Source organism: Pinus tabuliformis, chromosome 7, assembly GCF_031772625.1.
Source record: "Pinus tabuliformis cultivar Carrire ecotype Pingquan chromosome 7, CPIR1, whole genome shotgun sequence".
NCBI lineage: Eukaryota > Viridiplantae > Streptophyta > Pinopsida > Pinales > Pinaceae > Pinus > Pinus tabuliformis.
Window position 1 is genome coordinate 280,386,602 of NC_142293.1, and position 25,625 is coordinate 280,412,226.

Below are 25,625 nucleotides of genomic sequence, written 5' to 3' on the forward strand. Positions count from 1 at the left end.
CATCTTACTCCTTTTGTTTATTAGGTAGTGTGAACTCTAAAATGACTCACATTTAATTTATGACTTGAGTAACAACAAACAAACAAATCACTCTATGACTTTGAATAACCCCAGCAAATCACTCTATGACTTGAATAACCCCACCAAATCACTCCATGAATCACATTTTGCTTGGACCACACAGGGCCAAAAATATCCTATTTTACACCCTACCCAACTTTAACATTTTATTTAAACCTAAATAATTTTTCATCACACCAATAATATGAAATCAGAAATAGACTTAATCTCAATCGCAGGCTTGAGCAACCACCTGCATGTTCTGTGCGGCGTGTAGCTCTTGAAAGGCACAAAGAGGACTAAGGCATGGATAGAGAAGACCTTAAATGTATATTGTATCATGTGAATTTGAAGTTCCGGAGGTTTCAGGTTTTGAAAAGGTAGCATAACTGTAAGCTGGAAGCACTAAGCACTAGGAAAATTGGAAGATCTCTGCACTGAAACTAGAAAACTGATTATGGGTCGTGGCCGGAACCGAAAGGGTGACAGCAACAGTCGCCATGAATCCATTCTTGCCGGTAGGAATCAGAACATCATATCGATTGATATTAATTCCGTAGATGCCCAGAGTCATAAATATAGCATAAATAATAATGTGGAGTTATCTTATAATGGGGTGGGCTGTGTTGCAGAAGCGAGCAAGCTAAAACAGCAGGCCGAAAGGAAATCCAATGGCCCAGAAAGAGTACCCCTCTTGGAAAAATGCACACAGTTGTTTCAGAACACCTTGCAATTCCCACTATCTCTTCGCGACAAGGAGGAAGCACTTTTTGATTTGGTATGTGTTATTTACTATTTGACATAATATTGTTGCTGAACAAAGCCATTATATCTCTTTTCGGTTGAATTGCAATGAGCTTAGAGGGTTTGTGCTTTGAAGAGAAAAAAGACTGCAACTGCAGCAGATCAACAAGACTGTCAGGCAATGCCTAGTTGAATTTTCATTCACAAGGATTGTTGATGTCTGCACAAATGGCGCTTTGAAGTAAAATTTGAAGTATACTGGTTATATCCCACAAATAGTTAGTTAGGTGATATATGGGTATGTTTGTCCAATAGCTCGAAATGTGCAACCTAGGGTACTAAACCGTGTCTTCCACCAATGACCCGTTATCATTGGACTTGCACTGGTACACGGATGCTGTGCTGGGGTGGAATTGGAAACATCTTACATATTGATATGGCCGAAGCCTTGGACCGGGGACTTCTGCGAGGTAACCGCCAATAGCTTGTGTGGACATATTGCAAGCTCAAATTTTGAAATCGTTTGGTTCAAAAATACTTTTTCGCGTTTGGATTCATTTCATCTCAAAGTTTATCAAATCTTAATCAATTAGTAAATGTTTGGTAATATTTTTATAAAAATATTCAAAATTTTGAGATTTATATATAATTATTACAAAATGTAGGCGAATTTTACTATAAATTCTTCTTGGGGTGAATCATTTTAGCAAAAAATAAAAATTAGCCTATTATTTTGAAAAGGACAGAAAATTGACCAACAAAATTTAAACCCTAAATTTTATCTTGCTCATACGTAGTTTCTTAATCATCATGTATAAACTTTCTCATTGCAACTTGAGAGGTCCATACCAAGCGCAAATCTTCTTTGCAAGTACATATTAATATTGGTTTACATTGCTTAGAACAACCACAAGATCTATCGAACTAACTGTCTAGCAGTATAACAGAGTCTCCACCCATGGCCTTCAATGAGATAAAACCATAATAACAATATTTGTATGTGAAGTTGAATTCTAATATGATTTGTTTTTTTTACAGAAACGGTTATGGGATTTCATTAGATTTTTGCCAAAAAGCCACAATTCCGGTTATAGATAGTGACGCTGGTTTCTGAGCGCCTCTCCAACAAGAGGGACATAGCACATACGCTTATGAGTCGCCTCTTTTTACATTTTATAATGTGATCTATTACTGTTGCTTTCCCGAGCTTATGAACGCATACAAACTGTTTCAATAAAATGCAGTAAAACATGGAAGATTAGGGGATTGGATCCCATGAGGTTTCTTTGTCTCTGAGAATAGTCCCAGCAGATAGCTGGACTGCCTTGTTTGCCTCTATGTCTGCCTCTTTGTTGTTTGCTCTCAGTACATGGAAGAATTTCAAATTCAGGGCCTTTGTCATGTCTTTGATCCTTGTAATCGTCCTAGCAAGACGCAGATCTGCTGGATTAGTATTGGTCGCCATTGCTTTGATGATGACCTGCGAATCACCAAAGACATTTGCCTCTTTGTGTCCCAACTCTTTGAGAAGTTTGATCCCTTGGAGAAGGGCCATCGCTTCAGCTTGCATGCTTGAGGAGTGACCTAGTCCCCAAGCATATTTGTGTATAGAAGTTTCTTCTGAGTTTATTATGAGCCCTCCTGCGCCAACAATTCCTGGGTTTCCCTTGGCTGCCCCATCAAAGAAGAGAGAAGGAAGTGTTTGCTTGAAAATCGAGGACTGAGATTCTTCTTCATTTTTTCCGATTTGCCAATCTTTGATAAAGATAGGAATGGTGGTCGATTTTTGGAATTGGAGATTGAGTGCAACACCAAACTCAATATCTTGCTGACAAAGATTTGTATCATCCCTTTTGTCTCTCAGCCAATCAATTAACTGACATTTCACTGTATTTGCAACAAGTTTGGAATCCTGTTCTTTATTTCTGAATATCCTTCTATTCCTCTCTAACCAGATTTGCCAGCTGATGAATTTAGGAAGAGCAGTCCAAGCTGCTATGATAATTTTGTTTTTTGGATTTGGGCCTAGGTATCTGGCCAACCATCCAGCAAACAGGTCCGGGACAGAACAGGGGAAGGCGAACTTAAAATTCCAGGTTCCAAGAAGCTCTTGCCAGATAAGGCCTGCGAATTTGCACTCTAGCATGAGATGAAGGGCGGATTTCGGGCTTTCTTTGCATAACGTGCATCTTGAAGGGCCGGAGAAGCCCCTTTTCTGTAACCTGTCATCTGTAAGGATTTTTTGATGGCAGAGCAGCCAGCACAAATGGTCGATTTTTGGGATAGAGGGAAATTTCGAGATGCCAAACCAAGGTGCTGGATTAGGAGGGACGTGAGGCCTTTCCACGCATTTGACGTAGCCCAGAGCGACCTTGAAACCATCCCGATGTGGACCCCAGCCTCGCACATCATTCCTCCGAGCGTGGGAAGGAGCCAGACCATGCATATTGTTAAGGAACGCAGCGAAGTCGATTTGCAGTGCGGGTGGAACCGGGAGCTGCTTCCATCTAGACCAACAGTCACCGTTCCAATTCGAAAAATCCCACAACGTTTTAATGTTGGCGTCCTTCATCCAATTCTTCAGCTCAGTCATGGAGATCGATTCTGCCAGCGGGGGCCTGTTCATTATGCTGTCGTCCCACAGGTTGATAGATTTGCCATTCCCAGGTATCCAGAAGGAGTGAGCAGTTATCAGAGGGGCAGCTTTGTTGCAGAGCATGTTGAATGGGGTTCTGAGGTGGGATTTGGGCTGATCCAAGCATCGGAGTCTCTGTCCTCTGAAGTATTTTTTCCACAGTGCTAAATGCACCCAACCTGGTTTGGGAGCTATGATTTTCCAAATCAACTTTGCTCCCATGGCTAAGTTTTGAGCACAGAGATCTTTGAAATTCAGCCCTCCCTCCTGAAGCGGTTTGGTGACAATTCCCTAGTTGACTAGAGGGATCTTCTTTTCATTTTGTTTGCCTCCTTTCCAGAAAAATTTTCTGATTAGCTCCTCCATCTTCTTGAGGATTCCCCCAGGTGCCAAGAGAACAGAGAATTGGAATAAAGGCAGGCTACTGAGTACTGCTTTGATAAGCACTGCTTTGCCAGCAATGTTGAGCCAAGAGGATCCCCAGGCCTGCATTTTTTATTTGAATTTCTCTATCTGAGGATTCCAGTCTTTGCTCAAGGCCCTCTTGTGGAAGATGGGAAGGCCAAGGTATTTGAAAGAGGTCCAATTTGAAGAGGCTGCAAAACCTAGACATCTGGCAATGGAGTTTGCGGATGAGAAAGAGATATTCCAGCAGAAGATGTGACATTTGCCCTTATTTAATTCGTTGCCCGAGACTTCACAGTAAACTTCCAACACTTCTTTAAATCTGGTTGCTGAAAGTGGAGTTGCAGCCCCCAACGACAAGGTATCGTCAGTGAAAAGGGCGTGGTTGATGTTTTTTACCCCTCTTGCTATGCTCAGGCCAACTATTTCTTGATCTTGTTGTTTCTTATCTAAATAAAAGCTGAGGATAGAAGCCTGCAACATAAAGAGGAGGGGTGAGAGGGGACACCCCTGCCTCAGCCCTCTAGAGGCTTTGAAGAAATCAACAGCCCTACCATTTACCAAGGGAGCAATCCAGGGCTCCGAGATACAAGCTCAGATCCAGTTGATAATATTTTGGCCAAAACCCAACTTATGCAGAACATCTATCAAAAAGCTATGCCTTACTCGATCAAATGCATTTGCTAGGTCTAGTTTAATGACCATACCTTTTTCTTTTCGGTGAAGACTGGAATGGATCGCCTCTTGAACCAGGATGAAGTTATCCACAAGCTGTCTGCCATGAATGAATCCTCCTTGATTCTCCGGGATGATTTTGGGGAGGATATTTCTCAACCTGTTCGCTATCACCTTGGTTATCACTTTGTATCCAATGTTACATAAGGAAATTGGGCGGAATCTATTGAATGAGTTTGCTCCTTTTTCCTTGGGGATGAGGGCGAGAAAAGTTGAATTTGTGCAACCTCCAATTTTCTGACAATCTTGGGACTTTTGAATCATTTTAAAGAACTCCTTCTCCACAATCTGCCAACAGGTCTGGAGAAATCTAGCTGTAAAACCGTCCGGTCCCGGGGCTTTGTCGGGATCCATTGCAAAGAGGGCGTCCCTGACTTCATTTTTGTTGATTTTGCTTTCAAGCAGCTGGTTCATTCTAGAAGTGATAAGGTGGGGAACAATGTCCAGGAGAATAGAGCTTTGGCCAGCCTCCATGTCTTCACTATACATCTTCTTGAAATGTTCGGAAGCTACCTTTTTGATGCTGGCAAAATCCTTTAAAGTGCAGTTTTCTTCTTTGATTTCAGAGATGGAGTTACAACATTTCCTGGCTTGAGCTTGCTTATGAAAAAAGAGGAGTTTCTATCACCTGCTTTGAGCCATAGACTCCTGGATTTGAGCCTCCAGAATTCTTCTTCAGCCAAACAAGCCTTATGAAATTTCTGTTGTAGCTGCGACTCCTTGTCCAGCTCTTCTTTGGTGATTTCGGCTGCTTCTAGATGGAGATGCTGCGTTTCTAGGGCGTTTTGAATTTTTTTCCTTTCAGTAGCAAGGTTGGGCAAGGTCTTGACCCAGTTTTTTAGCATTGCTTTTACTCTTCTAAGTTTTTCCTCCCAAACAAAAAATGGGGAACCCTTGACTGGGTCTTTCCAACAATCTCTGACCTTTTGCATGAAGTCTTCCTCTTTAGTCCATAGTGAACTGAATCTGAAAGGGATAGGCCCCAGGTCCTTGGGAGCCAGCAGCTCAAGACTAATGGGCTTGTGATCTGATACACTGCTATGAAGGATGTGCATTCTAGCCTCTAGCCCAAGAAGCAGGAAGGAGCTTTGAACAAAAAATCTATCAAGTCTTGCCGCTATATGCCCAGGACCAACTCTCTTATTTGACCAAGTAAACTTACCAGTAACAGGCTTGATGTCTAGCAGGTCCCAGTCCTGCATGAGATCCTCCGCCCATTCTCTTGCTGGATCCCTTACAATGCTGCCTCCTCTTTTTTCTGATGAGAGGAGGGTGAGATTGAGATCACTGGCTATGATGATATTTTCCAGGTTCCCTAGATCTGCCAGACTTTTTATGGAATCCAACAATTTTTTTTTCACCTGCATTGTTAGGAGCATACACATTGAATAGACAAATGAACTCCTTAGTTTCTAAATGCTGCATTTTTAAGAAAATCCAATGGGTATTCAGAGTCTCAGAGATTAATGAGAACTTATTTGGATTCCAGAGTGACCCAAGCCCTCCCGAAGCTCCACGGGCAGAAATTGCTTGCGCTCCGCTTTTATTCCAAAATTTTTTACTTGCTTGGAGGAAAGTTGTGTCCTCCATTTTGGTCTCCTGGATGAGGAGGATGTCCGGGGTTTCCAATCTTATTAAACTTTTCATTGCTTCTTCCTTGGCTCTAGAGCCCATACCCCTACAATTCCAGGAGACTATCTTCATCATTTATTTTTGTTGTGGAGGGCTCCCTTGGAGCCCTGAGATTGGTTCCTCGTCGTCTTCGGGGTTTTTGCCAATAGCTTCTCTAGAGTTGGCTAGCTGCCCTGAAGCTTGTCCTTGTAGGTTTCTTGTTCTCTTTTTTCCCTTGCAGACTTGCATCCTCTTGTGGATCTTCTAGGAGAGGATTGAGAGTCTCCTATTTCTCCTTCTTCTTCTAATTCCTCAGATTCTTGGGTTTCCTCCTCCTCTTCTGAGATCTTGCCTTTGGATCTCTCTGCTGCACTTCCACTTTTGATGGAGGGGGAAGCTTTGGATGGAGAAATTTCCTTTGGGATCTCTACCTCTTGGGAGATCATGATTTCAGATCCTAGAAGCTCGAATTTGTTCCCTTGACCTTCCATGGTTGGTTTCTGAGCAGGACCCATTTGTGGAGCTTTAGCATTTGCGTTTGCAGTCTTCTTGTGAGAGATTTTGGTGCGCTTTACCTGGTTCCAGCCCTCTTCTTTCCCTTTTTCTTCCACACCATTGGACGGACAGTCTCTGGCAAAATGGCCATAGACGTGGCACTTCCGGCATTTGAAGGGCAGCTGCTCATAATCAAGTTTCTGCACATGAGTCCAGGGACCTACGCTTATTTTGATGGCTTCCAGTAGCCCGATCTCTAGATCTACCTCCACGCAAATTCTGGCGCAATCATACTGATCTTTGTTGTTAGCCTTGTCTATAAATTTGCCCAGGGTGTTGCCCTAATATGATTTGTTAAGGAAAATATATGTAATGAAAAAAATCAAGTACAGCTCCTATAAGGAAGTATACAACTCATAAATACTAAAATATACATTTTTGTTCCACAATTTAGAAGAATTTAAATCTCAAGAATTCTCAATAAAGTAGAAAAAAACCATCCCTTAAAATTTTGCAATTAATTTATAGAAGTTTTTGAAAGCTTGTGATGAATCTATATAAATTATTTTAATAGTTCTGAGATTTTTGGTCTGTTTTTATTTTGGGTATATGAATAATCGGAGATCAAATACTTGAGGTATATTATCAAATACAATAAAAAAAAGTTGACTATACTGTGTTTGTATTGTACCAAAAATCTACAGATTTTCATATTACTACCGAATTTTACAGCTAAGGCCAATATGGCTGAATCTTGCTACAATGGTAAAACCATAGCCATATATGCTTTACCTGGCATTTGTCTTTGTTGTATACATGATGGTTTGTAATTAAAATCACCTGTAGATAGAGGGCTCCTAGATGGTATTAGGAAGACGCTATCATGCTGAATGAACAAAGACGTGAATGTTATGCTCAAATGGGAGGAGGTAGTGACAATACAAGAAAATCATCTACGCAAATTGGTGTTGTAGAACATTAAGAAAGCTGTAGGGGGTTCCAAATGTGGAAATTGAGGCTAATTGAAATATTGAAGAAAACATCTTGGTGGAAACAAGCAATCATGAGAATGCTTTTTACTCACCTTTATAGGTGTGGGAAAAGTTACTGAATCATAAAAAGGAAGATAAGATAGTGAATATCATCAATAGAAATATAGAAGTGACAGTTTAACATGAGACTCGGAGCAGTTGAAATTAACCTAGAGGCTTGTGTGGATTCCCTAGCCTTTGCAATCGATGAAAAACTGATAAAAGCTATACACAAGAACTCACGAGCTGCTAGAAGAAGAGAGTCCTACCTTAACAATAGGAGTGGAGTACAATTTGTAATTTGGGAACCTAAGACACCATATTTTGGTTAAATTTTTACTTACAATAGAACAATAGAAAATTGCTAAAAAGAAACAACAACAAATGTCACTCAATCATGGTCCTCACATTAATAATGCTGGATCTTATCAATTATTTGTAACTGTTCATTAGACAACTCCCACTAGATTTATGTCAATCATGGGGATCCTACGTGCCTTTGACTGCTATATGTTCTTTCTAATTTTTCCCAAACTTTTAGGAATGCTGGGACATGTCTTGGGATGTGTGCAGACTCCAGAGAATCCAGAGACCCCATATTTTAGGGAATGTCACGAGGTCACGAGGGGACGTTGGGGGCCTGACACAGGGGACCCTTTTTAAAATAAAAAAAAATATAAAAATAATATAATATAAATTTTAAATATAAAAAATATCAAGTTTTTTAATGCATAATTAATGACGCTTTTATACAATCAAAGTAGCAACATCCATGATGCAGATTCCATACGACATTTACAAAATTTGGAAATTGGTTTTTGGAACAGGATAATTATTTTATTTTTCTTTGTAGAATCATCTATCTTCCAATCAAAATGAAATGCAATTGATACATCATATTATTACATCCATCATCTAGATAGCAAAGAGTCAGTATTGTCTTAGAAATAACCGAAAAAGAAATGGAACTAGGCCCCAGCAAACTATTCATGCTCTCAATCAACCTTTTCTTGGATCTCTGCTTCGATATTCTTGTGGAAGCTATCAACATCATCTATGGCAATATGAAGATAGTTGATCCCTAGTTCAAATCTAACTATTTCTAAAAGTTTTCAACCAAAGGTATGAAAAATGATTGTAACTTATGCAGGTTTTCACTGAAAGATTGCTTATTAGATCTGAAATGTACTTTTATTATGGTACCATCCACACTTTTCAACCTTTGAAAGCTTGTCCATGAAAACCTAATTTCAACCACCTAATGTACTCAAACTACAGAAATTAGGGTTTGGTAGGGTTTTATAGAGAAGAAAAAGCAAGGTTAGGGTTTCCTGTTGTTTTTAGTTTGTGTGTGTTTAGAAGGATGCACCCTGCTGAGGGGTGTCCGAAAGCACCTCAAGTACCAAGAGTGTCCCGTTTCTGTAGGGGTGCCACAAAGCACCACAAGTACCAAGAGTGTTCCATTTCTGTAGGGTTGTCCCTAGTGAAGTCTCAAAATACCGAGGGCATACAAGGGACAATAGGAGACATTCTGAAGGAAGTCCTGTTATCACTGAACCTGCACCTATGTGCAATTCAAGTGTTAAACTGTTAGCTATCCCATATCTCAAGGCATATTTCAGGGCTGAGAATACTCACTGCATCATGCATGGTGATGAACATAGGCATGGAGGTGGAGAGTTTTGAATTATTGCTGGGAATTTCAAAGGACTCTTACACCCTCCAACATCAACAGGCGGATTAGAATCTGGCCACTGATAAATGGCATGACTCGTATTTAAACATTTCATTATTTCAATTACAAGGTGTTGAAGATGCAGATGCTAATCTGCACATTTTGGAGCTTTGTCAAAGCAATTGTCAACTACCGGATGACAATGACAAGATTGATTGAAACAAAACATGATGAAAATGCAGTCCAAGAGACTATAGAAGTTCTAGAAAACATGGATCGGATGTAATAGTTAGTTGTAGCAGCTAAAGGCAATGGCACAGTTAAAATGAACACAGTGAAGGTGGTCAAAGACTCCAGAGGAGCAAGAATTGACCTTGCCAAGTCATGTTAGCGTATCTTCATGTTCTGATGAAGCTACAAGGAACATGGGTCAAGACTCAAAAGATTGTTGTCAGCATAGTGCTTCAAAGCTTTGCTATGCCCCATTTCATTATTTTATTGACGTTAGAGCCAAGAACAAAGAGAATCTAGAAAACCTGGGAGAAATTTTATCATTTCCCGAATCCTCCCAAATTCAGCAATCCAACGGTAAGTTGTTTTCTCAATTCATAAGGATGATAAGTCTGCTACAGATTATTTCCATGCAGCTGAGGTTACAAAGCAGCAACAACTTGTGTTTGCTTTATTGCTACGTGCAGAGCCAGAGTCTGCTCTGTTGGATGAGTATACAAGTGCACTAGATGAAGCTAATGAGGCTCATCTGTTCAAGGGAATTGCAGCTGCAGGAATTACATATGTAAGCATTAGAGATAGAAGCACTCTACACAATTATCACAAACAGATTATGGCGTTGAAGAATTATAAATTTGATACACATGAGTGCAACTGGATACGACACTATCAATCAAGAAAAAGGTGTGCGGAATGAGGCAATTGATGAAGAGGAGGGCACTGCACATATGGAGGGCACAGCAAGGAACATTCATCATTTATGACAGCATCCAGTGGGCAGTTACATACTATCCTCGGCAGCCTGTCAGTGGCAGGTCTAACAGCCTATTTTTCAACTGTTCTAACTTATGATAGCATTAAATCAGTGCTACAAGCCTACATCTCTATTCTGGACTAGCAACAGGGTATGGTTTCCTATATAGATCTGACAGCATATTGGGCAGTATTCATTGTTGATTTCTGTAGCATCGGATGTGCCCTAGCCTCAAGATTTTGCAGAGAGGCTAAGACACATGCGTTGTCCAATACCCAGAAATTGTTTGGGAAAATTCCATCTAGAGATGAATTAATTAAAATAATTAACTTTTTTAAATGGTTCCCTAAGTCTAAACTTAGGAAATCTGGTTAATTAAAGGGTATTAATTAAATCAGGTGTGAATCTTTTAGAAGAAGATGAGGATCAACTCCCAGTTAATCTTAGCCCTTGATTATGTTTTAATCTTGGCCGTTGGAGCTCCAACGAGAGATTATAAGGAGGAGTTCGATGGGTACTTGGAGAACACATCGAATGAGAGATCAGAGATCGAATTTCTCAAGAGTAGCAATGTTGAGTTGCCGGAGTGAGATCGAGTAATCTTCTTGCAGTGAGGGGTAGGGATAGTAGTTCGAAGGAGAGCTTTCTAGATCAGGAGAGTGCAAAGCAAAGAGGGCATAGAGCAGTTCAGTGAGGCAACGTAGAGGCAACACAGAGTTTTAGAGGGAGTTCGTAATCTAGCTAGGAGAATCGAGATTCAGTGCCAGAAGCGAGGTGTGAGACTGGAGGGACAGGAGGTCGAATTTCTAGACAACAGAAGATCAGCAGAGGAAGTGACACAGAGCTTAGCCAGAGTGATGCAGATCTGCGTAGGATTGATGCAGATGCTACTCAAAGGCAGCATGGGGCTAGCTAGCCAACGCTCTGACTAGTGTTGGATCTCCTGAATCAATGTGAGAATTTTTCTCACTAACTCTTTGCCAGCATTTCTCTATATCAGATAGCTAGTTTGGGCATCCAACGATTTGTACTCATATTTACTACTGAATAATAATTAAAACCCTCCGCTGCTGCACTGGTTTTCCCAAGTTGGGTTTTTCCGGGGACATTGTCCAAAAACAACTGTGTTGATGTGTGTGTTTATTTCTCTCCAGTGCAATATTTAGTTTCCGCAGTGTTTTATTTCGTGTAGGCTGCAATGTATGTATTTCAGTATTTGCCGTAGAAAACTACAAGTAACTTGTTTAAGTATTTTAACAAGTAGGTGAAATGTTATAAGTTTGCTGCAGTAGGAATTAGGTAACTGATTTTTCACATGGTATCAGAGCACAGATCATGAGCAGAAGAGCTCAGTTGTAGAAAGGAAGAAGGGAGTTCGAAATTACTGTAGAGGCAACAATTCGAAACCCTAGAGGCAGTGCAGTCCTTGGGCCAAGGAGGTCGAAGTTTTGAGGGAAGATCGATTTCTCTAAGTGAGTTGACAGAGAAATTCGATTTCCAGATCGAAGCCTTCTAGAGGCAGAAGGGAGCAACGTATTTTCCTTGCAGAGCAGATCTTCAGCTAGGATGCAGATATTTTGTAGCAATTGCTGGCAGAATAGCGTCAGAAGGAGAGAATAACACATACTGAGGGAATTTCTTCCTCAGAGGACTTCCAGCCAAGAAGTCCAAATTTTTCTAGTAGAGCAACAGTAGCTGTGTGCGAGATTTCTCACTCCAGAAGGGAGTGTGAATAGTTGGGCAGCAGCTGTGCAGAGGAGAAGAGGGAGCAATTCGACTTTTTTCAGGAGAGATGGCATCAACTGGGTTGAGAGATCAAGATCGGTTGGACGGAGCCTCCAACTATGTGATCTGGAAGGCTAGGATCTCTTGCCTTCTAGATGAGCATGATCTCAAAACTTATGTCGATAGTGTGGTAGCTGTATCGGTCGATGTAGATCCGCTCAAGAAGTACAAGGCTGAGATGGCGAAGACTAAGAGGATCATTCTCGATGGGGTTCGAGATCATGTATTATCCCATATAGCCGACAAGGATACTACCCGATAGATGTCGGAAGCCTTAGCTACGCTATACAAAGGATTTTCCCAACTGCAGAAGATGTACTTGGTGGGGAAGTTGAGATGCACGAGGATGCAGAAAGGGGAGCATGTGGACCCCTTCCTTACAAGGCTTTAGGATGCTCGGGACCAACTGTCTTCAGTAGGATCAACACCCCAACCCTCAGAGTTTGTATGATTATAGCTGAATAACGTTTCTGAAGATCGGAAAATCTTCGTCTAGAGCATCCTGGGCAGAGAGAAATTGCCAGATTGGGAATGTTTATGGGCTGATTTGCAGTAGGAGGAGATGAGGCGTGACTTCGTGAAGGCCACCATCAGTGGCAGTAGCAGCAGTGGGGCGAAAGCAATAAAGGAAGAGGAGGACGTGGCCATTGCGTGAAAGGGGCAGCGAGAGTAGTGCAGAAGAAAGAAGGACATTTTGAAGATCAAGTGCTTCAGGTGTGGTGAGTTGGGCCACTACAACACTCAGTGTCCTCTCAGAAAGAAGGACAAGGAGGAGAAGCAGGATCATCAAGCTGCATCTTCTGATATCGACAGGCTGTCCTGCAGGTTGGAGGAAGAGTTTGCCATGATTGCCGAGATGCCTCCAGGGGTGAGGTAGGGTGATCTAGAGTTGTAGCCTCAGAAAGCTATAGGATGGGCAGCAGCAGTAGCAGATGAGAGACTGTTGCAGATGCTGCAGTGGTTGGTGGGTAGCAGCAGCCAAACATCAGCAACGCAACAAGAGGTGTTGCAGAGTTAGAGTGATGCTTCAATGGGTTGCAACACTAGAGCACATTCCTCGCTAAGAGCGAGTGTTGATTTCTGTAGCATCGGATGTGCTCTAGCCTCAAAATTTTGTAGAGAGTTTAAGATACATGCATTCTCCAATACCCATAAATCGTTTGGGAAAGTTCCACCTAGAGATGATTTAATTAAAATAATTAATTTTTTAAAATGGTTCCCTAAGTCTAAACTTAGGAAATATGGTTAATTAAAGGATATTAATTAAATCAGTTGTGAATCTTCTAGAAGAAGACGAGGATCAACTCCTAGTTAATCTTAGCCCTTGATTATGTTTTAATCTTGGTAGCCGGAGCTCCAACAAGAGATTATAAGGAGTTCGATGGGCACTTGGAGAACACATCAAAGGAGAGATCAACAATTGGATTTCTCAAGAGTAGCAGCGTTGAGTTGCCGGAGTGAGGTCGAGTGATCTTCTTGCAGTGAGGGGCAGGGATAGTAGTCCGGAGGAGAGTTTTCCAGATCCAAAGAGTGCAAAGCAGAGAGGGCATAGAGCAGTTCAGTGAGGCAGCGCAAAGCTTCAGAGGGAGTTCAAAATACAACTGGGAGAATCGAGATTCAGTGCCAGAAGCCGGGGTGTGCGATCGAAGGGCCAGGAGGTCGAATTTCTAGACAACAAGAGATCAACAGAGGAGGTGATGTAGAGCCTAGCCAGAGTGACGTAGATCTGTGTAGGATTGATGTAGAAGTTGCTTAGAGGCACCGTGGGGCCAGCTAGCCAACCCCTGATCAGTGTTGGATCTCTTGAATCATTGTGAGAATTTTTCTCACTAACTCTTGGCCAACAGTTCTTTGTATCAGATAGGCAGTTTGGGCATCCAATGATTTGTACTCAGATTTACTACTGCATAATAATTAAAACCCTCAGCTGCTGCACTTGTTTTCCCAAGTTGGGTTTTTCCAGGGACATTGTCCAAAAACCACTGTGTTGATGTGTGTGTTTATTTCTCTCCAGTGCAGTATTTAGTTTCCGTAGTATTTTATTTTGTGTAGGCTGTAGTGTATGTATTTCAATATTTGCCATAGAAAACTGCAAGTAACTTGATCAAGTAATTTAACAAGTAGGTGAAATATTATTACTTTGCTGCAGTAAGAATCGGGTAACCGATTTTTCACATTCATGACATCTGTATTGATTGCATTCATTCAACAGATGTTGGCACTTAACTTGAGGCACCTACATAAAATTCATCAGAAGTAGAGGAGGGTGACCACTGATCCGTAGATGGTGGGCGTATGTCCTATCCATCTTATCAACGCAAAATCTTATTTTAGAATAAAAATACATTGTCTTCTGCACTCATTCTTAGACTAAAAATATGCTTCACCACCCTGTATTCATTGATATTGAATACTGTCCATCCTCTCTGCGCATGATTGGCTACAACGTACCCTATAAGCAGTAGAGTCTCCACCATGAATTCCAATACTGGGGAAGAAACACCTTGCTATCGGATTGCAAATACACTTCATAAAGCTCAGTTCCTAAAGATAATGAGAAACCTATCGTCTTTCAAACTTGAATCTCGGTTCTCCTTCTTGCTTTTGAGGTCAATATGACTAAACCAATCAATAAATATCAATTAAGAACAAACTCTGATTCGAGAGATTTGGGCAAGCAATACATAAGATTTAATTTGTTGTCGTGGGTGAAAGTTTTATTACAGTCATCACTAAAGTGCTATAGATTCCTATCTCGAAGGTTAGTTCAAGTGGCACATTGCTGCTCCTATCAAGGTAACAACACAACCGATGAGTGAAGTAGAAACAATGTTTGATGAATAGGATCTGAACCAGCATTGCAATGGTTCTGAAATAGGGCTTGGTGCCATTCACTAACATAATTGATGTGAATGCAAACCACAGGATTATCATAAGTTTGTGAGATCATTCTTTGGTTGTGTGCAAAATTGAGGAGCTTGTGCACAAGGATTTAGGAGGCCATAAGTGCGCAAGGAAATAGGAGATTTGCATTAGGAAATAGGAGCTCTAAGTGCGCTAGGAAATAGGAGCTTAGTGCGCAAGGAAATAGGGGATTCTAGTGTGCAAGGAAGTAGGAGCAGGGATTGCAAGGGCAAGTCAAGGCTATTTAAACAGGAGAACAAGTGTGTTCTCAGTGACAGGTTGCTCACTGCAGGAAGCAGTGTGAATTGTAATAGATACAATTGCTCAAGAACAATCAATAAAATACCATGACAAAGAAAGCAAGTTTTTCTATTTGGGTTTCCTGGGTAAAAAGTGTTTCAATTTGTGTGCATGTGTTTTTATCTTTGGTGTTTTTGTTCTACTGGTTATAATTGTTAAGGAGATCTGTATCTTAGTGAAAGTAAATTTGGTTTCAGTTTTCAGTTGCCTTGTTTTCAGTAATTCATCTAAGTAGTTGCAGAGTTTCAAGAAAAATTAACACAATATCCCTTTCATTGATAGAAGCAGCATATTGAGAAGCAATGTAAGGAGCATGTGAGAAAGTTTGAGTTAGGAGGATGCTTTCAAACATGAAGATGCAATAGATAGAACCAACATGGCTACACTATGACAATCAAGAGGTGCTCAAACTAGCCAAGAATCTGATCATCCACAGGCGTACCAAGCATGTTGAGACACATTGCCACTTCATCATATATCTTGTAGAGGATGGATCTATTGAGATGCAATACTGACCCGTAGAGAATCAAACTATCGACATATTCATCAAGTCTTTAGGTCTTGAAAAATATGCAAAATTTTGAGATAATCTTGGTTTTAGTTAATAGATTGACCATTGAGTGAGGATGTTTGGACTTGGAAAGTCATTACCATGCTTAATGGAAGTGCCCCCTTTAGAGGATTTTATCACCTCTTTTATGAGGGTTTCAAGTTATGTAAAGCTATTTGTTGTAATGACTTAGTCTTCAAACCTTTTGTGGATGACAAATCAATCTTTCTTTTACTGAGGATCAAAAGGAGGAGAGATGTTGAGAACTCATCTATAAATAGAGAGCTCACTCTCTCGGTTCGTTGTGAATTGTTGAGATCATTTTCCCACAATTTAATTATTTTCATCAAGTGTCGGTGTTAACTTTGAAGTCCCTTTTCCTTGGCTTTTCGCATAATTTTCAAAGGCAATTTTGTGATTAATTCAAGACTACTACAAGGCTATCAAGATTGATCCATTTGAAGGGCAACTTTGTCACTTGGAGGGAGACATCTAGGGTAAATCTCTCACTTCTCCTTTGTTGGTGTGAGGTAAGGATTAAAACTCCTTGTTGGGCCATACCCAAAGGTTCCTCAACAAGGGTTTGATTTTATTTCATTCCATAATTGATCTTATGGTTGAAGGCTTTCCCCTTGGAGGGATCCCTTCTAGCAGGGCTTGGTTTCATAACTTGTCTTCATTAGATGAAGAGGTAATTTAACTTCTAAGGTTCTACCTCTTTGCCCTAATCTATAAGCATTGACTAACCAACTTCAATGTGACATTCATTCTGACCCCAATAGCCCTAGTGGAGATAAGCCCTAATCCAACATTCATTATTTTTTCTCAAAATTCTTGTTGTTGTCTGTTATTTATTTATAGTATTGTAAAATAAACTCAAATACAAAACTTAAAAAATTTAAAAATAGAAAAATGTAACCTTCAAAAATGAAAAGTAAACCATTGAAAATCTTTTATTTCTTGTCTAAAAGAAAGTTAATAGATTATATTTTTGATTTAGGCAATTTTCTTGGGATTTGTGCCATATTAATAATCTAGAGGCCGAAGGAAAAAGCAACCCTATTTTTTAATGTTTTTCAAAGAGTGTCTAACATCATTTTGAGGGTTTTGAAGGTGCCTTCACTATTCCAAAATTTGGTTATAGCTACATCTTCTCAAGGATCGGTAAGGCTCCTTTCATAGGGTTTTGTGAGAGACGTTGTTTCCTACCCCTTGAAGCCCTAGTTACATTTCTTAAGTGTTTAAAATGTATATTATCGATATTTAGAAGTGTTTAAAGCTGACTTAAGTGTTGCAAAAAATTTCACCTTCATTATGACATTCTTCATTTTTGTCCCTAGGGGGGTAGGACCCCCTTTTTATGCAAGTTAGGCTCAGATTGCTGTAATTTGTCAATTAATTACATTTTATTCATAGATGAACTGTATTTTCACTCTTATTTTTGTCCCCAAGCTAAATCACCTAAGGATCCATCATCCTAGTGTGAACTTTCCACACTTTTGGATTGCTTCAAAGGCACTCCATATTTGGAATGACTGCATTTTTTGGTTATTTTACATGTCTGGAAGTGTAGTAGAGCCGCAAGCTTGTCCCAATCAGGGTACAAATCAAGTGGAAATCAAGGATAAGTCATCTCACTTGATATTTGTATCTTTCCCTCACTCTCAAGCATCAAAGATAACTATTTATTATGTATTTTGAGTGAGTTTTGTATGCTTGTTTGTATTTTTGCAGTCATAAATCATATATCAAACTTAGCATTATATTTCATTTAACTCCTAACCTTCACCATGTTTAGTATTTCTAGGCATTGGTCTCTTAGGCTTGTTAGTGAAGTGTGTGTAAATTGAGATATCCCTCATGGCATTGTAGGAGTTGGCCTAAACTGAGATGAGATGGCATTGAGGTGACAATTTACTGTGTGCTTACCACTTAGCAGCTTGGCTGGACCTTGCCAAGGTTGTTAATGCATGTGATAACGGGCCCATCCCTGGTTAATTGCACTTTTACACTCGCACTCCATTGTACATGATAAGGATGTTCACTTTTTACAATTCAAGAACTTATTTATAAAAATTAGTGGGGTCCAACGCAAGCGACTCATTTTTGAGTTGATGGGCTCTAATTTCATTTTTATTTCCAAAAATTTTATTGAGCTGTTTCATTGCTTTATCAGGGGTATCAAGTTCTGTAATATGGAATCTAAGGTCTGGAGAAATAGACATCCCTATCAACCCACGTGCTTGATCTTGCCTATTTTCCCATTTGGCTTGCTTATCTTCATCTTTAGGTTTAGACTCTTGGCTTGAGGCTATTCTATAAGACCTTTACTTCTAAATAAATCCTCCATGTAGGATACCCATTGGAAGTAGTTGGTGCTATCAAGAATAACTTGGCATGGACTTTCCATTTTAACATAAACTGAAGCTGTAGATGCTGAAACTAAGTGTTCCAATGGAAAGATCTCGAAAAATTAGGCTGGTTAAAAAAAATAGCTCGGAAAACGGCTTCCAGATGAAGAAGTTATGGCCTTTTGAACAAAAGTTGTTGAAGATGCCGATGAAGCAAGTGAATGTGCGGAAGTGAATGATAATGTTATATTTAAAAAAAAATACCCTCTCTTTCCAAACTTAATCTAATTAGCTCACTTTTAAAAAAAAATTATGTAACCCACTTGTTAGGATATTTTAACACATAGGAAATAGTTAAGTATAACTTGGTCTAGTGTAGAGTTTTGTAAAGTGTGTTTCTTTACTATGTACATTTGTAACTTACAATCTGATGGTCACGATATGTTCTAGACATGAAGTGATCCAACGGTTCATTCTCTCCTCGGTATTACCGACACTTGATCCATGGCTTAACACCCGATTGGTCCATGATCTCTATATATAAAGAGCATGGAGGGTCATTTGTAGGGTAACTGTTCATGAGAGAAGCTTATGTAAATTTGATTTCTTTTATTAATAAATTCCCTGAAGTAGCCGCGTTGGTTCAGGCCGATTGTTTCTCTTTTTGAGGGTTTTAACCACATCAAGAATACTGGTGTATTGCTCTGTGATCTATTTATGAGCGGTGTCCTTTGGTGTTCTATTTGAGGAACTTACCCTGTAAATTCCTACATGGTATCAGAGCTATTTGAGGGCCGCATCTGTTGGTGATCCAAATCGGAAGCCGATACAACTGCATCCGACTGTTGTTTCTTAGATCTACTGTTACTGATTGCTTTCGGGCCGAGAGGACTGCTCTATTGTGTTAGGAGCATCTGTTCCGGTGAGGAACCCATTTCGTTTCACGCGAAAAGGTTTCCGGTAGCCCTAGCTACGTCATTTTTAAAATCTGGAGGCAAAAAGAGTTTTTTCATGTAAGCACGCACCCCAAAGCTTCAGTGACCCCTTCTTCTTTTCCAAAAATTATTAACCTTTTAAACTAGCTCACTTGGTCCAAAGTTACTTTATGAGAATAGAGGTTTTGGGTTCAAGTCTTTCTTTCTGTTGAGTTCCTTTTTCAAAAAGCACATGTAACTTATGTTTTAAAGTTACTTTATGTAAAAGTGTTCCCCCCCATTATAAAAAGTGAGTCACTTATAATTCTAAAGTCTCTTTATCTTTTATTTAAGTTACAATTTAGTGGGTAGCTCATAAAGTACCATTGTAAAAGTGACTTTCACTTGTTTATAAAAATGAGTCACATGTTTTTTTTGCTTTTTTAAGTGAGCTAATTAGATTAAATTTGGAAAGGGGGCCAGGGTGGGGGGAGGATTTTTTTAAAACTACAACATTATCATTCATTTCCGCACATTCACGCACTTCGTCCGCATCTTCAACAACTTTTTTTCAAAAAGCCATAAGTTCTTCATCCAGAAGCTGTTTTCAGAGCCGTTTTTTTTGAATCAGCCTAATTTTTCAAGAACTTTCGATTGGAACATTTAGTTTCAACATCTACAACTTCAATTTCTATTAAAATGGAAAGTCCATGCCAAGTTATTCTTGACAACACCAACTACTTCCAATGGTGGTCCTACATTGTGGATTTATTTAGAAGTAAAGGTCTTACAAAATAGCCTCAGGCCAATAAACTAAACCTAAAGATGAAGATAAGGCAACCAAATGCGAAAATAGACAAGATCAAGCACGTGGGTTGATATGGATTATTTCTCTAGACCTTAGATTCCATATCGTAGAACTTGATACCCCTAATGAAGCAATGAAGCAACTCACTAAAGTTTTTGGAATTAAAGATGAAATTAGAGCCCATCAACTTGAAAATGAGTTTCTTACGTTGGACCCCAATAATTTTTTTCCATTGAAGATTTTTTGTCCAAGTTCAAGACCTTTAGACCTCTCTTGGAAGGTGTTAAGGTTAAGAAAGAAAATGGTAGCCTTATCTATTCCATTCTTACTAAGTTGGGACCAGCCTACTCTGTGTTTGTTTCCACCTTCCATTCTACTAGAGAAGCATCTATTTCTCAAGGACAAGACTACAAGTCCCCCTCTTTTGATGCCTTTTGTGATTCTTTAATAAGAGAACGAGAAAAACTCTTACATCTTGGTCTTCTTAATCTTGGAAACTCTTCTAAGAAAGCCTTAGCCGCCCAACAACAATCAAATTCAAAGAATCCTAAGAAGCAGTATCCTAAAAAGAATGGTCCTAAACCAAACAAGGGTCCTAAGCAATTTCAACCTCAAAATGAAAAATCATTTTAACAAAATGATAAGGCAAATAAAAACAAATGGTAGAAGACTGATAGACATTGCAACTTTTGTAATCAAGATGGCCACTTAGAATCCAAATGCTTTAGGAAGATGGAAGCCTTGGAAGCAACAATGAAGAAGCATAACATCCATTTGGAGCACTCTTCAACTTCAAGAATAACACTTTCTGCATGTGGTTGTCAAGCATCTCAGTCTGGTTATGCACTAAATGTATCTTCTTCTTCTCATCCTCATGAGTAGCTCATTGATTTTGGAGCTTCTTATCACATGGCCAAAAACAAAGCCGTGTTTTCTTCTTTAAATGATTGTAGCACCAAAAATATATATGTTGGTGATGATAGATCTTTTAGTGTTGTAGGGACTGGAACTATTTATCTAGACAATGGTCAATTTAATGGTGTATTATGTGTTCCAACCTTATCCTGCAACCTGCAACCTTCTATCTGTATATCAGATAACTCATTTAGGTGAAGGTAAAATTGTTGAATTTTCACCTCACGATGTTGTAATTAAGGACCTAAGAGATCCTAGACAGATTTTAGCTATTGGCATTGCTAATGATTCTACAAGGTTGTATAAGTCTAACAAATTTGGGTTATGAACACTTCTCTCGGTATTTGTTGTTCATAATGATGAAGTGAGCAACTTTGGCATGAGCGATTTGGTCACTTAAACTATCGCTCCCTTCAAAATCTATGTAAAGAAAATATGGTGACAGGTCTTCCTATGGTATCCTGCAGAGATGGTGTTTGTTCTAGATGTGTACTCGGAAAACATCATTGGGATAGTTTTGAAAAACGTGCCTCCTGGCACGCCTCAACCCCTTTACAACTTGTGCATAGTGAATTATATGGTTCACTTCCAGTTGTTTCATTCTCTGGCTACAATTATTTCTTAACTCTCATTAATGATTTCTCGAGATGCACTTGGGTATACTTCTTAAAACTCAAGAGTGAAGTCTTTGGCATGTTCTTGGCCTTTAAGGCCTTTGTTGAGAAACAATCTGGACATCAAATTCTTAAGCTAAGATCAGATAATGGCGGAGAATATGTTAACAACAAATTCATCAACTTTTGCATTGAGCATGGAATTCAAATGCAACATACTGTTCCATATACTCCACAACAAAATGGTGTAGCTGAAAGGAAGAATCGCACCTTAAAGGAAATGGCTAATTGTATGCTTCAATCTAAAGGACTTGGTCTTAATTTTTGGGCAGAAGCAATTAACTATGCAAATTACATAGTAAATCACACTCCTATTAAGGTTTTAAAGAATATCACTCTACAAGAAGCATGGAGCTCAATTAAACTAGATGTAAGTCACTTTCGTGGATTTGGAAGTGAAGCATGGGCCCATATTCCAGATGAGAAACATAAAGCTTTAGAACCTAAGAGTGAAAAATGTATTTTTGTTGGATATTTTAAAGATGTTAAAGGATATAGACTTATTCCACTTAAGTCCAAAAATGTTATCGTTAGAAGAGATGTAAAGTTTGCTGAAAATATATCGGCCTACGAGCCTAGTTCGGCGGATGTGCCACCTCTCTCTATCCCCTCTACCTCTAAAAATAGTTCTTCTTCAGATGATGATAGCGAGGATGACAATCCTCCCCCACCTTCTCGGGATCCTCCTTCAGCTCACAATATGCTTAATTGGGATGAGATGTGGGCAGCTCTAAAATAAGAGGAGCTGAGGAGAGACCTGGTCAAGGTCAAAATTGACGGAAGCAACAACAGATGTGGGTCGAAGAAGCCCAAGGAGGAGGATAATGCAACGCTTGCATCGAAGGGACAGCAGGGGCAACAGAGACGAAAGGACATCGCCAAGGTGAAGTGTTTCAGATGTGGCGAGATGGGCCACTATGCATCCCAGTGTCCTTTGAAGAAAAAGGACAAGGATGAGAAGCACGATCCTAAGGTTGCAGTCGCGAAGATCGAAAAGGAGTTCGCCATGACAGCCGAGATTCCTCCAGGAGGGAGGTGGGCTGATTTGGAGCTATAGTTCGAAAGAGCTACAGATGGGCAGGATCCTTGAGGAGTCCACCTCTTGGATCAATATCTTGCTACGAGAGCCCAATTTTGTTAGGATATTCCGACACATAGGAAATAGTTAAGTATAACTTGGTCTAGTGTAGAGTTAGGTAAAGTGTGTTTCTTTACTATGTACTTTTGTAACTTACAAGCCAACAGTCATGATATGTTCTAGACATGAAGTGATCCGACCTATGTTGCGGGGGAGCGCCCCCCCGTCTCCCGCTCCCAATCCGCGCTCCGGGCTGGAGCGGGTCGGGAGCGCGTTCCCGAAAAGGGAGCGATTTCAGGGGCGCACTCCATAAATTTTTTTTCGCTCCCTGCCTTTTCGGGAGCGTTTTGCCTTTTTTGCCTTTTTTTGTAGTAATGTTCGAAATGCAATTTTTTTGAAAGAAACAAATAGTTTTTGAGTTTTCGGGAGCGATTTTGGGAGCGCGCTCCCTAAATTTTTTTTCGTTCCCTGCCTTTTCGGGAGCGTTTTGCCTTTTTTGCATTTTTTTTTTGTAGTAATGTTCGAAATGCAATTTTTTTTGAAAGAAACAAATAGTTTTTGAGTGGGGCAACTTAATGATCAAGTCTAGGCCTTAGTATTGATATGCTATTCATGGTAATGTTAAATTCTTAAAGTAAAAGTGACATTCTCCTTAATTTTCATTTTCATCCTTTTATTTAAATTATTAACATTACCATGAAATGACTCAGGATGTTTGAGAGTGGTTTCGTTCTCATTGGATTTCATATGGAGAAAGTAGAATTTTAGATTTCATTCAAAATCCAGCAGACTTATCAGTTTTTCAGGATTTTAGGATTGGGGGATTGCAATGTTTCCATTGAATTTTGTCATGTATTAGGGTATGGAACTCGTATTTAATCAAGAGCACCAATCCCTCTATGTACCTTGATGTTAGTGACATTGGTTGTCGAACTCCTCTATCATGACCCTCCTAAAAATATACGCATCACTCAAACAAAATCTTGACTTGACATGCTATGCTTTTTCTATCTTATGTTAATGCTTAGAGGGTGATATTAATGACAAAGATCCCTATACAGATACAAAGGTAATGACAAAGATACCTCTGGATATTAATGCTTGGAGGGTGATATTAATGACAAAGATCTTGATTTTGCAACAAGACTAAAAAATTAGACATTTCTCGTGGTGGCAAGGGGCCCAAGCATAAGAAATAGATAATAGATTTACTTATCTTTTCTAGTTTTTAGTAGCTTTTATAACTATTGACTCTTTCATATTTATTATGATATTTATTTAAACAATATATGACAATTTAAGTTTGAAGTTGGCAATTATAACTCATTAGTAATGAATTATGAATATGATGCTTCATGAAAGTTGAAAGTTGTTTCATTTCATTTCATTTTATAACATTTCATTTCATGTTAGATATTATTTGTTGTAATGGTTACACTTAGCTTACAAGTACAACTTTGGTGATCAATGATGATAAATGTTATATATTGAATTTTGAAAGCTTGAAACTTTAAGATTGATGAATCATGAGACTCAATATCTTGTATGTTACTAACTTGCAGACGTGGTTGATGAAGATTATAACTTCTAATGATTGTTGTTATATGGTTCAATCTATGTTTTTTAATGTTTTTTATATCTAATTCATCATTCTACATGTTTTTGTTGACATATATGTATCAAAAATTAAAAAATATAAAAAATATATATATTTTTAAAAAATCGCTCCGGGATTCGCTCCCAAACCAGGAGCTTTTGAAAATGGTCGCTCCTGCTCTCGTTTTCGCTCACGCTCCCCGCTCGCGCTCCCACTCCCGCTCCCGCTCCCGCTCCCAAGTAACATAGGATCCGGTGGTTCATTCTCTCCTCGTGGTATTATCGACACTTGATCCGTGGCTTAAAACACCCAATTGGTCCATGATCTCTATTTAAAGAGTATGGAGGGTCATTTGTAGGGTAACCGTTCATGAGAGAGGCTTATGTAAATTTTATTTCTTTTATCAATAAATTGCCTGAAGTGGCTGTGTTGGTTCAGGTTGTGGATTGTTTCCCTCTTTGAGGGTTTTCACCACGTAAAGAATTCTGGTGTATTGATCTGTAATCTGTTTGAGCGGTGTCCTTTGGTGTTCTATTTCAGGAACTTACCCTGTATATTCCTACACCACTTTTATAAATAGGTGAAAGTCACTTTTACAATGGTGCTTTATGAGCTACCCACTAGATTGTAACTTAAGTAAAGGATAAAAAGACTTTAGAATTATAAGTGATTCACCTTTTATAATGATGAGAACACTTTTACATAAAGTAACTTTAAAACATAAGTTACATGTGCTTTTTGAAAAAGTAACTCAACAAAAAGAAAGACTTGAATCCAAGACCTCTACTCTCATAAAGTAACTTTGGATCAAGTGAGCTAGTTAAAGGTTAGTAATTTTTGAAAAAGAGGAAGGGTTTTCTTTTTTGAAGTCACTGAAGCTTTGGGGTTAGTGTTTACTTGAAAAAGCCCTCTTTGGCCTACAAAACAAAAAAACCACACAACCCAACATGGATGTGCAAAAAAAAAAACCAAACCTTATGGCTTGAAGTTAGTTTTCGCCGGAAGCTAAATATTTTCCTCAATGTTTCTGATCTTCCGATATCACACTAAGGCGCGGCGGAAAAGAGCATGCGCATGAGAAAAATTCTTCTTTTTTGTTTCTGATTTGCCTAGATCGCACAGAGTCGCGGGGCAAAGAGCATACACAGAAATGAAAGGTATAGATCCAGTAATAGAAAACAGAGAGATAAATAAATCGAAATAAACAGAGAGATAAATAACTAAAATTGCAAATAATGACTGTTTACCTCCAGATCTTAAAAATGACGTAGCTAGGGCTACTGGAAACCTTTTCACATGAAACGAGAGGGGCTCCTCACTGGAACAGATGCTCCTAACACAATAGAGCAGTCCCCTCAGCTCGAAAGCGGTCA

General features: G+C 39.4%; 1 protein-coding gene across 1 annotated transcript in view; it reads left to right on the forward strand.

Moving 5' to 3' along the window:
- The first annotated feature begins 271 nt into the window (after nt 1-271).
- Nucleotides 272-25,625, forward strand: part of LOC149246963 (uncharacterized) — a 200,736-nt gene continuing 175,382 nt past the window's right edge. The window contains exons 1-2 of the mRNA XM_089458067.1: nt 272-578; nt 693-838. Coding sequence (XP_089314193.1) covers nt 518-578; nt 693-838 — 207 coding nt within the window. The 5' untranslated portion in view covers nt 272-517. The remainder of the gene's footprint in view (nt 579-692; nt 839-25,625) is intronic.